Source organism: Curcuma longa, chromosome 1 (assembly GCF_044706935.1).
Source record: "Curcuma longa cultivar G26 ecotype Majalengka, Jawa Barat chromosome 1, ITB_CL_G26_1.1, whole genome shotgun sequence".
Classification (NCBI taxonomy): Eukaryota; Viridiplantae; Streptophyta; class Magnoliopsida; order Zingiberales; family Zingiberaceae; genus Curcuma; species Curcuma longa.
Genome location: NC_133861.1, coordinates 21,754,221 through 21,769,329, shown reverse-complemented (window position 1 = coordinate 21,769,329; position 15,109 = coordinate 21,754,221). Strand labels below are relative to the sequence as shown.

Here is a 15,109-nt window from a genome sequence, read left to right as displayed (position 1 = left end):
AACTATGTCGCTAAGATGAGCACACTCTTCTCCCCTCCACCCTCCTTTGGATAAGTATATATACATAATCTCTACGCTGGGAACTCAATCAAGTACTCCATATATTGCTCATAACTTCCTTTTCTCCTGCATAATTGAGCAAAATTCCCTCAGCAACTTTCCAAATGCCATCTCATCTCAACAAAAAAAAAAAAAAAATCCACAGTCGTTCACCTTTCTTCATTCCCACTTTGCAACCTCAAATTGGGAGCAAAATCCTTCATGAGTCCTTTAAAGATGAGCTTGCGAATGTAAGGTAAGAAGCTAATACTAAGCCTTCCTTGTGCTCACTGCTATCTATCTAAAAAAAAAAGTTATTAGATCGCTATTAACTTAATCAACATAGATTCATTATAATAACAAAGTACATAATGCGTGGTTCTAAAATATTTCGTAGCACACATGATATTCTATATATTATATTATTATAATATTTACGTATGGAAAAATGTATCGACCATAAAGATTTGGATATGAAGCAGGCGCCACAAAGGGCATGGTTGGTTACAAGGGGCGACGCTATCGGCAAACCTCATCCCCAGCAAGTGGCGGAGCGGCCAACGACGCCGCCCAGCCACATCTCACCTCACCTCATCATCCGATCCTCATTCTCCACAATCCTTCTGATATTATTTGTCGCCGCGCCTCCGTCGACGTTGTATATAATGCCCCGCCCGTCACTCCGGTTGCTGCACAATGTCGACCGCCGCGCTTCACAGCCCACTCCTCCTCGTCTCCGCCACTAACAACAAGATCACTTCTTCTTCCTCTTCGGTGGTCCTCTGCAACCTTAACAGCAACCCCAGCGCCAAAAAGGCAGCTTCTTCTTCTTCTTCTTCTTTGCCTTCGTTTCCTCGTCTCATCAGGAACGCTCCGGTGTTCGCCGCCCCCGCCGTCGCCGCTGTGGTAATGACTCAGAGCTTTTAGAGCCGGATCGGCTGACTTTGTTCAAAATTTTAGTAAGTCTCGGAAGAGACAAATACCGTACTGCTACTTAAAAAGATCATGCATTTGAGATTCATGGATAATGCCAAAAAAGGTAAATAATAATATATATATAAAACAATTGGAGCAATTTTCTACGAGATTTCGTTTTATTATACATCGGGAAGAACTTTTTGATCTTTCAAAAGAGAAAAAGCTTAATGGAAAGCAGTTCCATGGAAGAAGGAAAAAAATTAAACACCTTCATTATATTCTCCCTGTTCCTCAACTTACTCCGAACTCGCAGGAGATGGAGGCCATCGAGCGCGTAAAATCCGGTTTCGAGCAGTTCAAGAACGAGGTCTACGAGTAAGTCCCAGTTCATCGTAATCTCTCTCTCTCTCTCTCTCTCTCATTGGCACTTATAAGCTCGTCGCTTGCATGCATTCATCTGCTGCAGCAAGAAGACTGATCTGTTTGCCGAGCTCAAGGAAGGGCAGAGCCCCAAGGTTTGCTGAATCAACTCTGGTCAGTTTAAATTATTGAATCTCCGATCTAACGAGGGCGGGATAACGGTGTGCATGCAGTTCATGGTTTTCGCGTGCGCCGACTCGCGCGTGTGCCCGTCGGTGGTGCTCAACTTCCAGCCCGGCGAAGCCTTCACCATCCGCAACATCGCCAACATGGTCCCTCCCTACGACCCAGTACGTAACCTTCTTCCCTCAGCTTGCTCAATTTGCTCCGCCGGCCGTCTCTCCGATCGTCAAGCGGCGCCACCGGTGCTTATTACGTGCTTTTGGTCGCTCTGTTGCAGGTGAAGTACTCCGGAGTTGGGGCCGCCATTGAGTATGCCGTGATCCACCTCAAGGTCTGCACTCTGTTAATTAATTAATTAATTCCTGTAAAAGCCGCCGTACGTAGTTGCCGGAGGCGCTGATCGAGCATGATCCGGTGATGTTGTGTAGGTGCAAAACATATTGGTGATCGGCCACAGCCGGTGCGGAGGAATCAAAGGGCTCATGTCCGTCAAGGAGGACGGCTCCACCAGCACGTAAGGAACTCGAGTACTTCATACTATTCGTTGCTAGCTACTGCACAGGGAGAATACATCTACATCTATATCCATCTGATCGATCGTCTTAATTGGGCAGCGCCTTCATTGAGGACTGGGTGAAGATCTGCCTGCCGGCGATGCAGAAGGTGAAGGCTGAGCACTCTCACCTGCCGTTCGATGAGCAGTGCACCAAGTGCGAGAAGGTACTCCTCTCCTAGCTAGCTTCTTTCTCTCCCCCCTTTCAACAGCCTGAAACTGACAGACCTCCCCGGCGTTGAACTTGTTGCAGGTGGCTGTGGACGTGTCCTTGGCCAACCTCAAGACCTACCCCTTCGTGACGGAGGGCCTGGAGAAGAAGAGCTTGAAGTTGATCGGCGCACACTACGACTTCGTTACTGGCAGCTTCGAGACCTGGGAACCCTAAACCCTAACTGTAAACTTGAGAATTGTATCTACGTTATCTGAATGCTCCTTATGGATCAGAGCATTCATCTTGGCTGATGTGGTATGGTGCACTTTCATGTACCTGTCAACAAGGAAAAAAAATATAATCTAAATACGGCCGTTTTGTTTGTTGAACACTACTACAAGAATATTCAACATTAGCGATGAAATTTTTTATCACTAATCCATCGTTAATATTATTTTGTGATTGATTAGTGATGAAATTTTTTTGTCTCTAAATATTTGATCGTTGATGTCATTTAGTGATGAAATTAAATTTCCATCGTTAATTAACGATGGATATTAAATTTTCATCACTAAATTTAACTACGAAATATTAATAGCTATCGCTAGTCGCTGACTTTAGCAACGACTATTAAATATCCATCGCTAAGATCGTAAATGGAATGCGTTGTTCTGTTCCTGATCTAGCTACGGATATTTAATTTCGTCTCTAAAATTAGCGACGGAATATTAAAAATTTCGTCGTTAATATCTGAATATTTTCACAGGATCTGCCTGTTTCATATATTCCCTGTTTATATTAACAACTATAATCATAAACTATTACAAACGATGATTTTGACAATGCACATACTTCACAACTAATTATGATACAATTCACAACTATACAATTACATACATTTCACAACAATACAATTACACTTAAATAAATAACAATACAATCACAAACCTAATAATGTATTAACTACTAAGATACAATAAGTTAACCAATCCGACAATTTAACTAATTCAATATCTTAAACCAATCCAATCATGATACAAGCTAAATCAATCCAATAAAGATAAAAGTTAAACCAATCCAATTACAATACACCAACTTAACCAATCACGATACAACAAGTTAAGCAATCGAACAACTTAACAAATTCAACATCTTAAACCAATCTAATCACGATACAAGTTATATCAATCCAATCATGGTACAATAACTTAACCAATTACGATACAACAAATTAATCAATCCAACAAATTAAACTAATCGCAATCACAATACAATCACAACATATCAAATATAACAAATGAATCCACTCAATATCTCAAATATCTCAAGTTAAACTAATCAAATCACAATATAAACACAAATATCAAATATCTCAATACAATAAATGAATATCAAATATTTGAATACAATCATAACATATCAAATATCTATTACAATCACAACCTATGAAATATCTAAAATATCTAACTAGCAGTATTGAATCGTGCAAAAAATATAACAAGATAAGTTATTAATAAAACAAGGATATATACTTATTATAAAAATTAATAAATTTAATTTGCATGTTCACGAGTAATAATTAAACAAAAAATATTAAAAATATTAATATACCTCTCATTCAGCTACTGATCAAGGTCCTAATGGTCGTCAGGGTCCTGAGTCTGCTGTGAGTCAAAGCCATATGGCAGCTGCGACGTTTAACTTATGCAAGTCATGAATTCTCGCATTTCCTGCTCAATTTCCTTATATCTCAACTGGGTTTGATGAGACTTTCCAAATTCTTGTTCTAATGTGGAGAGTTGATTTTTTAATGCGGCATTTTCTTGCTCTAGGGCTTCTATCCTAGTAGATGATCCACTAGAACAACCTCTGGCCTTAGGGGTCATTACATGATCATAAACGACTCTCGCCTAGGACTCAAGACCATAGAGGGTGGAGCTCTTCTTCCTTCCACCGACCATATCATAATAGATCTCATTTACATGGTCAGCGGAGAGAGTCTGCATCTCACCTCCCTCTCTATCAAACTGAGATGTCTGTGCAACTCTAGCAGTCATTTCATCCTATTTAAAAATAAATTCATATAAAATATAAAAAGTTAATCATTGTTAATAGTTAAATAAGTTTAAATTTTAAATTCTTATATATAATACCTGCGATCGTGGATTGATAAATGTGTCATCCTTAGACTTATGTGTTTTAGTAAAAATCTCTCAATAAGTGGGAGGTTACTGTAGCTTATGCTCCTGAATATTAAATAATACAATTAAATTAATTAATAATTAAATAATTCTAATAAATTAAATTAAAAATCTCTCACCAAGTCCATGCCATGCTCGATGATGGAACGAGATCCAACTGTATGTTTTATGGATCCGGTGCTAAGGCTAGCCAGCTCGATGTTTCTGTTGGCTTGAGTTATCGCCGAATTTGACTGTCATCTTTTTGCAACTCGGATAACTTGTCATACATCCCAAACATCAACTTGGATAAAAGATGGTCTTACGTCCTTTCTTCTAGATTTATATAGTAGATCCTTATAAAGTTTAGCACAATCCATGTTTCTTTAAATGTCTTCTCGTGCCCTAGCTCCCAGGTATTTTTTATACAAAAAAATTATAAATTAGTATAAACAAATATAACTCTTGATAATAAACATAACTTACCAAAAACTTCTGGTAGTAAAAATCTCGCATGCTCTCGTCTACATGCCTCCATGCAGTACTAGAAAGATATACACGTACTTTCTCTAAATTTACTAGATATGTAGGCCACAACGCGATGGTCATCTGGATAAAATTGTATTATAAAATATATAAATATTAGACATATGCTATAAAAAAAATATAAATTAAAAATTACTAATAACACCAATACTTACCAACCCCCAACAACCCGCAAGATAGTCTAACGACTGGGTGTTGCTGCTTGGTCTAACATACACTACAACAAATTTGATTTTTCGCAGCACGCAATTAAGCTATCCGCAGTGCACATTGTGTGCTGCATAACTCTAAGCTGTTAAAACTTATAATACATCTGCAGCGCGCGGGGCGTGCGCTGCAGAAAATTACATCCGCAGCACGCGGGCCGCCCGTTGCGGATAATTATATTTTTAAAATACAATAGACCTATATATACAAATATATAATACAAATATAAATAATTATAACCTGCTCAAAGCTCTAACATTTATAATCCAACATACAAATATCAGATAACATCACATTCATAATTATAAAATCAGAGCAAATATATCAAAGATAACTATCTACATTTAGTTAGACAAAACAATCTAAGTTCATGTTCATCTTTACTACAAACAGTATATAGATTCGTCCAAATCAGTTAGACAAAACTATAAACATTGATGCTCAAGCTATTGTGCTTTTTATTGCATCCTCAAGAAAAAACATTTCTTCGTTTGGTCGAATTAGCTCCACCTTCTTCACAAAAACTCTATCAATCCAAACTTTCCAATAAGATCCACCAAGAGGAACGTGATGCACTTTTGCTTTTGGATCCGTGGATGCAATTCGACCTTCTGCAACAGCTCCATCAACAGACCAATGAAGCAGCTTACATTTAGCATTAACACTGATATCTCCAGCAGTCATCTTCTTTAGTTTTGACTATATCACAATAAATAATAATTAATGATTAAACAAATTTTGTAATAGAGCATGCTATACATAATAAATGAAAGTATAATATTGTGTTAAGATAGTTACCTGAACTGCAACATTGTTATCGCCACTAATATAATTTCCAACACCGCTTCCAATACCACCACTAGCAACCTAATTTGACAAACAAATTAGTTATTGTTAGTCTAATACATAATAAGCTTATCTTATAATATCAAATGTAGTATGATAAAATATACATGTATATAACAATATAATTGATTAGATTATTCCGTAACTACACAATACCAATCAGATTTCATAAATACATAAATACCTAAGTTGAGAAAAAAACATAAACACCAATCAGATTCCATAAATACCAATCATGCATTTAAAACAGAAATACCAATCAGCAATTTATCAGAAGAAATACAATATAATTCTGGATAAAATCAGAATAACTATATAACTCTATAATAAAAATAGCCACATTACTAACCTGTTCCTTTTCATTTTGTAACTTTATAGTTTGAAAGTAGGACCTCATTTCTTGCATTTCTTGTTGAAGATTATGCACTATACTTTCAAGATACTTAACAGTTGATTTTTTTCCACAAAAGCTCTGACTTTTGATGGTTTAACTCCAAAACCCATTCCACGCACTCTACCTCGAGATTCCTTGCCAAATACACGACTAATTGCATCATTGGCAATGCTAGTTGTGTTTAAAGCTTCGGGTGGGCATTCTTCTATTTCTTTCTGCAAATAGCAATATACAAATATTGTAAAATAAAAAATTTTGATTACTAGTGCTAGCATAGGTATGAAAACTCTTATTACTATTTTATCTCCAATAGCTTGACTAATAGGTTCCCCATTTTTCTTCTTGTGACCTTCAATCCAAACTTGTGACCTTGTAATTGTTGTATCTGCAGGACTTGCTTTTTCCTTAAGTATTTGACATAAATAAATATATAAGAAATTGTTAGAAATAAATAATAACATATAAGCATATGTATAGAAATTTTGGATTCATAATTATTGATAAATAATAACACTTACCATAATGTTAGCCAATCGAGCATAACCTCTCCGGCTCATCGTGTGAATGTGATCTTGATTTTCCCTCATTGCTCTAAATTTTACACTCTTTTCCTGAGAATAAAAATATATATAACATATTCACATATATCCAAGTACTCTTAATTAATACTTACTTGAAATTCAGGTGATAATGTTCTCTTTACAAACAATTCCCACTGTTGTTGATCCATAAATTCAGGCTTCAAAATATTAAGATTTCGTGAAGCTACTTGACCTGTATTGGCTTCTCGTACAAGTATTTGCAACTTGGACTTTCTATCACGCCACAACTTAGCCAATTTTTGAAAGATTATTTTCTTTTCACACTCCTCAACATTATAATTCACCTGTACATTAAGAAACACAAAATTATATCAACTTTTTGTTATAAATTAAAACTTATTAAATTCAATACATTACCTGAAGACAACTCCACATCCTATTCTTCACATCTTCATTCACATCGTTCCACCCATCTAATGTATATGGCACAAATTCTTTTACCATACATCCAAGAAAAGAATCATATTTTATAGAATTAACCCCAATTGGTTGTCTGAACTCATTCACATCATTCCACCCTCCTCTTCTTGAACTCTTCTTGAACCACCTTCACTTTGAAATTGTGGTGTATAAGTTTCACCATGGAAGACCCAAACAGTGTAAGAAGGATCTATCCCCTTCATAATTAAGTGCTCGTACACTTGATCAAATTTTATATACTTCTTATTTTGACAACGCTTGCAAGGGCATAAGATTGTTTCGCGTGTTTTGGCATATTCTTAGCTTGTGCAAACAATTTCTCAACCCCTTCTTCATATTCGGGTACAAGCCTTGAAGGCAAATGCATCCATTCCTTATCCATTTCTTAAATAACTACAACCCTAAAACAAAATTACAATCCATTGCTAAAATACACATAAATAACCAACGAAATTAGAACCCCAAAATGAAATCAACACCCTAAATTTAACAGCCTAAAATCAACAACATAGCAACCCATAGATTAACATAACCCTAAAAAAGAACATTCAATGCTCGAGGACTATGTAGTGAGTTTGGCTTGTTGTCTTCTCAATTAATTAATTACTACGTACGTGGTGGAAGTACAGTGATATATGTACAGTATGTGATTGAGAATAAATAAATAAATAAAAACTCAACCATTAATATGTAATTTATTTTATATTTTATGTTTTATTATTATGCCTAAATTCACCTTAGATGAAAAGTGAGGTAGACTAGAGATGAAATAGATTTTTTTTCTTCTTCTACCTCAACATGCCTTGCTTCCTACATGGGGCAAATTAAGATGAGAATTAAAAAAAATCCACTCCACTTCGCCCCCATTGCATTTCTCTACATGTGAATTTACTCATTGCCCTCCTATATATTTTGTTTCCCATATGAGAGAGAGGTTGCCTCTTGTTGTACGGGTAAAGCTTGAATGATATGGGTTTCTCTACAAAGTAATACGGGTAAAGCTTGAATGATACGTGTTTCTCTACAAAGTGATACGGGTAAAGCTTGAATGATGACTGCCATATTTTAAGTTCAACATCTATAAAAATTAAAGAGATGTGGTCCTACCTAGTCAACACTGTTGTTGATGCCTTAATCCCATACAAGTATAAAATATTCTTAAAAAATTCATATAAAAGAGACAACAGTGTAGATGAATAGGGTTCTTCCATTTTACCTCTTCTTCTTGCCGCTGCAAGGGGAGTGACGGGCGGGCGGGCGGGCGGGCGGGCGGGCGGGCGGACGGGCGAGCGCGGGAGGAATGACGACCGACCGGGTGAGCGCGGGAGGAGAACTCGTCGGGCGGGCGAGCGTAGGAGGAGTGACGGCCGGGGGGGGGGGGGGGAATCTCGTGAAACACAGTTGGTTAGGAGAGCGAACGCGGGCGGGCGGCAGAGCGCGGGCGAGCGAGCGCGACGTCGGGAGTCTCGCGAAGAATAGAGGGGAGCGCGACGTTGGGAGTCTTGCAACAAAAACCTAAAGAGTAGATTTGTCCTTCGTGCGTGTGTGTAAAGGCGGCCGGATGGGAAAAGAAAGAAAGCCTTTTTTTAATATATTTTTAACAGCGTATCACCTATCCGCGCTGCCAATGTTATTTTTTTAACCCTCTTTTAACAACGTATAATTTTTGCATGTTGTAAAAAATACTATTCGTAGAACACTGTTATTTGTGCGCTGTTAATTTTAAAATATAACATATTATCTGCAGCGCACATATTAGGTGCGCCGTAAAAACTATTATTAACAGCACACTATAATTATGCGCCGTTAATGATGTGCTGCGGAAAGTCAAATTTGTTGTAGTGATATCTATATCTGCACAATAACATTATAACACATATACATTCGAAATAAATCAAATCGTTAGTGAGATATACATGTAACAAAATAAATCCTTTTAACTTGTTCTGAATTAATTTACAATAATACTAATATTCATTTATCGTTACATTCTAAATCATCAACATTAACATTTTAAGGATCTTTTTCGCTAGACTCAGTACTCACTACTGCATATATCTCCATCGTCTATCTCTTGGTAAGGTATGTTAACATCTACAAGTAAAACAGATATAGATTGAATTTAGAAATCTACTAAATGTATTTCCACTTCTTCATTTTGAAATACATTATAGTGTTGTGCCTTGTTGGTGTTTGATATTTCTATGATCGATAAGCCTTTGTACGATAAACTGCTAACCATTCACTAATTTTCTTGCCTTCATCGGGTATTTAAGATAGAAAACCTGATCCACTTGGATCACAAAAATGAAAGGTTCAAACTTGTTAAACCTTTTGTTCGCATTAACCTCAACTAAATTATAGTTTATATGTATTCTAGTTCCTATTCTGGGAGTCGAATCATACTAAGAACATTTAAATGACACACTTTTTTATGTGTACAGTAGGATATTCAATCTCAATAATTTCTTTAAGTCTCCCGTAATAATCAAACTCTAAATTATTATTGTTGATAGATCCTTTTACATAAATACCAACATTAAAAGTCTTTCTGAATCCCGTTTAGAGCCGTCAATTTGACGTAGGCCTGTAGGATTGATCCGCCCTGTCAAACAATTTAAGTGAGTTGGGCTGAAATTTTATCAACTCATTTTAAGATGAGTTCAGGTGGGTCGACCCGCCTAGGCCCGCGACTCACGTGGGTCGGCCCGCGGGTTGAGAAAATTTTATTTTTCTTCAAAATTTAAAATTAAAGGAGAAAATTTAATTAATTAGTGAGCCTAAACCGCAATCCAAACTTAAAATTTTCAACTTGATCCATTTAAACTATAATCCAAACTTAAAAATTTTAATATTTTCTATATATTTTTATTTTTTGACAGGCTCGTGGGTTGGCCCACGTAACTTGCGATCCGCCTTAAGTTGAGTTGGGTTAGAAATTTTCCAACCTGCTAAATTGGTAGATCGGCCCACTCCACCTCACCATATGAAGAGTTTCTAACGAGTTGGCTCGCTCCACCATGGGTTGGCTCGTTTGACATCTCTAATCCCGTTGTGCCACATGAAATTTGAAGTCATTAACGTAATAATCAGAATACACTTGTATCTTACGAAGGAGTTCAGATGCAAGATTGATTATCCTTCCATCTTCCACATTTCATATTCTATGATCATTCACCTACAATAATAAGTATGATATAAATTAGGTTAAAATTTGATACTGATGTATGAAAAATTATTTATTCTTTAACTTACATAGATTTGAAACCACAATGCAAATTCCATCTCCAGCCTCGACCTCACTTACACTAATTGATGAATTTTGATACTGAAGTTATTATTCATAAAGGTTGTAATGGATGAAAGGTAAATTTAAGACAATTGAGATACCAAACATAAATAAAAAGGGATTAGTGGTTGATTATATCAATCAACTCACCTTATGTACGGTTTGACCTCCTCACAATTTAGGAGTATGAATGTTCTTTCAGCATCATATTCTTGTTGATTTAACCATCTTGAAATAGAAGCACCCATTGACTTACCAAGAAACTTGAAAATAGAAAGTATCGTTGGGTCAATTGGTTGAGTATCATTAGAATTTCTAGGATTTTTATGATGTCTAATTTTGACATTATTAGCAAAATAATATGACTAAAAAGAAGTTGCTTCTTCAATCAAATAAGCATTATATATTGACCCCTAGACTCTTGCTTTATTACGAATATTATTCTTTAATTTTCTCAAAAATCATTCAAATGGATACATCAATCTATACTGCACATGACCAGCTAATTGTGCCTCTAAGGTAGGTAAATGGGTAGATGTTCCATTGAATCAAAAAAAACTTGATAGGAATATGCGCTCAAGCTTATATAGTATTGCAGCAATGTCAATTTCTAGCTTAAGCATATCAGCCGTCATAATACACCTCACTGACAAATCTCTGAAAAATAGACTCAGTTCTGTAAATGCTTATTGCCAAACAATATTAGGTAGTAAATCATAGAAAGTTTTTGGAATAAGTCTTTGCATGAACACATGACAATCATAACTTTTCATTTCAAATATTTTTAACTTATTCATATCCACACATTAGCACATATTGGAAGCATACCCATTAGGAAATTTGATTTATTTCAACCAACTACATAAAGTTTGCTTACCTTCTCTATCTAATGTATAACAAGCCTTTATAAATTGATTTGTTGCTTTATTCTAATGTAACTCAGGTATGTTAACTAGTCCTTTTAATTCCTTACATGATTTTATGGTGTATTTGATTCTTCCAGGAACATTCATCACTGTATTGAAGATATTATCAAAATTTTTTTTGACATGCATCACATCTAAATTATATCGAATCAATAAATAATTCTAGTATAACAGCTCTTAGAAAATACTTCTTTTCTTCCAACCACATTTGCACATCCTTAAATGTATTTATTTATCTCATCAGAATTAGGCTCGTATACTGGTAGGAATCTATACCTATCTATTTGATCAATGATTTCTGCACTTGACTATCTTGCTGGTTGAAGTTTTTTTACTACAATATTTTACTACAATATTCTTTAGGAATTTTTTTATTTATCCTGAAAGGGTGTTCAACTGGTAAAAATTTATAGTGATTATCAAATCAAGATACCTTTCTACTACAAGGTAATGAAAATGCATCAGACTCTAACATGCAATGTGGGTGTGCTAACTTACCAGTCGCGCTCTATCCTTACAACATTGAGTATGTTGGAAAATCATTAATTGTCCATAATAAGGTAGCATGCAAGGTAAAATTAATTTTACTTGCAACATCATAAGTCTCTAATCCTACATTCCATAATTCATTCAACTCGACAATTAGATATTTCAAGAAAACATCAATCTTCTCTTTCAGATTCATTGGATCTAGAATAAGCACAACCAGAATTATGAATTCATCTTTCATGTACATCCATAGCAGTAAATTGTATGGTGTTAATATAACTAGCCAAGATGAATATCGTTGTCCTGGCTGACCAAATAGTTAAAATTCATTTGCAAACAGTCTTAATCTCACATTACATAGTTCCATCACAAAGGAAGAAAATATTGTATTAAGTTGTTTAATTTTCATGCAGGGGAGTCACAAGGTGTTAGTAGTAGCCCTAAAGTAAATTATGTAATGATTGACTAGGGACCTTTTATATCATATTCTATTACTAATAAAGGCAAGCTTTTTTGGTTATTATACTTTGTATTTGTGCCAAATAACTAGATATAATAATGTCCTTGGGTAGCTAGTTCTAATCTATATCATATCGATTGTTTAATCGATAGTGAGATGATATAGAGAACACTACTCTTAATCATTCCTAATCAAGCATTAATATTTAGGGACGATGTTAATGCGTTGAGACTATCATGTGGGTTAGCTGGATGATTTGATCTCACAAGTCATGGATGTGGGATATCGAGTTGACACATAGGTATACATTAGAGAATATATACTCAATTGATCCGCCATGAGAAAGTTTCATTGATCGTTATATGAGTGCCATAAACTTTTTCATATAACTATTGGTATGAATAGTTCTTAGACCTGAAGTCACTATGATTTCCTACATAAGGAGTTATGTACTTTGGTATCGTCAAACGTCACCCGTAACAGGATGGACCATAAATGCAATCACTAGGTATATAACAAATTATGCGGAGGAATGTGAGTGATGTAGATGAGATCTATCCCTTCCATATAACGAGAGTGATATCTTACGGTCTCTTGATAGAGTAGGACCCATGAAATGCATGGTCATGCTCAAATGAGTTAATATGAGATATTGAGCTCATTTGTTTCAGTGAGTCTACTTTGAGATCAAGAAACATAAAGATTGATAAGAGGATGACACGATCTATGCCTCATTGATCAATCTAGATATCGAGGATAGAAGGACATGATATACATTATCATAGTCATGAAGGTTATGTCGGATCTCGACATTCTTGTACTTGGGTAGCAATAATGCATTGCTACATGCCACTCATTGCTTATGTTTCTAAAATAGGTTTTAGAAACATTGCCAACATTACAAGAACCTATTGGGTCACACACAAATAACACTCTATTTGGAGATGAGTTCATTTTAGTTTGACTAAAAGAACAATTAAGCTTATTGGATGACCTAGACTTGAGTTAGACTCAAGTTGATTGAATTTGAGTTAGACTCAAATTAAACTAAGATGAATTTTGATTCATCATGCATGATTAATGTGGATTAATCATGCCATAAAGAAGAGAAACTTACATGCATGGAAGTTATCATGCATGAGTTGAATTTGAGTTAGACACAAATTGAATCAAATTGGATTTTGATTCATCATGCATGATTAATGTGGATCATGCAATGAAGAGGGGAGGTTACATGCATGGGAGTTATCATGCTTGATTAATAGGATTAATCATGTATTGATGAGGAATACCAAAAGCCTAAAAATCTTTGGTATTTATGGCATGAGTATAGAAGAGTTTTCTCTTGCAAAACTCTTTGTTGGTTCATTCTTCTCCCTCCCTCTTCTTGCTTGGCTGAAAATCCCAAGTAGGTTGTTATCACAACCAAGTTTCTCCAAAAAGGTGAAAGTGCGTTAATGTGGATACTCATAGAGGCACGTACATTTGAACGTGCAAGAGATCCAATATATCTTGGACGAGCGGGATAAGCGAAGGACACGCAACAAAGGTATATATATCATATTAAATAAGATTTAAATTTCATAGATCTAATTTTGTAATGATTTTTCGTATGGATCGCTCGAGGGATCTTATTTTCCGCCGTAATTTTTTATTTTTGTCGCATAGGATTTCGAACACAAGGATGACACATTATACCTCCTTCATACACATGCTTATGATGCCACATCATGTGGTAAGCTGTGACGGCAGATGCATACAAGCGTTGAAGTCTAGCAGTTAATGAGAAATAATATATAACCTTCTATGTAATATTTTTTTTCTTCCTTGGTATGCGACTATGATGCTTATAACGAGGGTGAGTACAGATTATGCATTCAATTAGTTCACTATCTTCATTCCAATATATCATACAGTTGTTTATACAATAATTAATCTTCTCTACAGGCAAACCTAAACCCCTCACCAATTTTTTGTACTGTAGAAACTATCAGTCATTTGGTGATTAACAGGGAGCAACTCTGACATCAATTGACAAATATCATTGTAACATCGTTTTGAGAAATGATGATATGTCTTGATGTTCAATAACCTTAAAGTAGCTAATAGTTGGGAATAACCAGATGGAATACCTTTCCACACTTCTCTTTCACTAGCCTTTAACATGTCATATAGTTGTTGAACTTCAGGTGTTGGTATTTCATCTATATTGAATGGATCAATTGCATTCATCGTGTCATAAACCATTGATTGTATTACATTATCATTAGATGTTGATTCCCCTAAAGCAGTTGTGCCACATAAAGAAGCAGCTGAAGTTTCAATTGGATCAAACAGATAAGGTTCTCCGTGACAATACCAATTGTAGTAATTTGGAACAAAATTATTTTTACATATATGTACTTTCTCATCACAAAAAACTTTATTTCTACATTTGCAATTATTACACGGATAATATAACTCTACATCATTCATGCATTCTGGATGACTCTTATAGTAAAGTTCACAAACTCTTCAACTCCTGCAAAATATATAACTTGGAT

At 35.4% G+C, this 15,109-nt stretch overlaps 1 protein-coding gene and 1 pseudogene across 1 annotated transcript; one reads left to right on the top strand and one right to left on the bottom strand.

The window, feature by feature from the left end:
• The first annotated feature begins 670 nt into the window (after window positions 1–670).
• LOC141833353 (carbonic anhydrase 2-like) lies at window positions 671–2,598 on the top strand. The gene is made up of 8 exons (XM_074720776.1): window positions 671–945; window positions 1,271–1,332; window positions 1,424–1,472; window positions 1,551–1,667; window positions 1,778–1,831; window positions 1,929–2,014; window positions 2,115–2,220; window positions 2,307–2,598. The coding sequence occupies exons 1-8, from the start codon at window positions 736–738 to the stop codon at window positions 2,439–2,441; spliced, it is 819 nt and encodes a 272-aa protein (XP_074576877.1). The 5' UTR covers window positions 671–735; the 3' UTR covers window positions 2,442–2,598.
• LOC141826133 (uncharacterized) lies at window positions 2,490–14,798 on the bottom strand (annotated as a pseudogene).
• Between the last annotated feature and the right edge of the window lie 311 nt (window positions 14,799–15,109).

Excerpts from the sequence above, each read along its gene's own strand:
- LOC141833353 (XM_074720776.1), top strand. The coding sequence starts at position 736 with ATGTCGACCGCCGCGCTTCACAGCCCACTCCTCCTCGTCTCCGCCACT. Across the intron at positions 1,473-1,550 it reads AGGAAGGGCAGAGCCCCAAG|TTCATGGTTTTCGCGTGCGC; the intron begins GTTTGCTGAATC and ends GTGTGCATGCAG. Across the intron at positions 1,832-1,928 it reads ATGCCGTGATCCACCTCAAG|GTGCAAAACATATTGGTGAT; the intron begins GTCTGCACTCTG and ends GATGTTGTGTAG.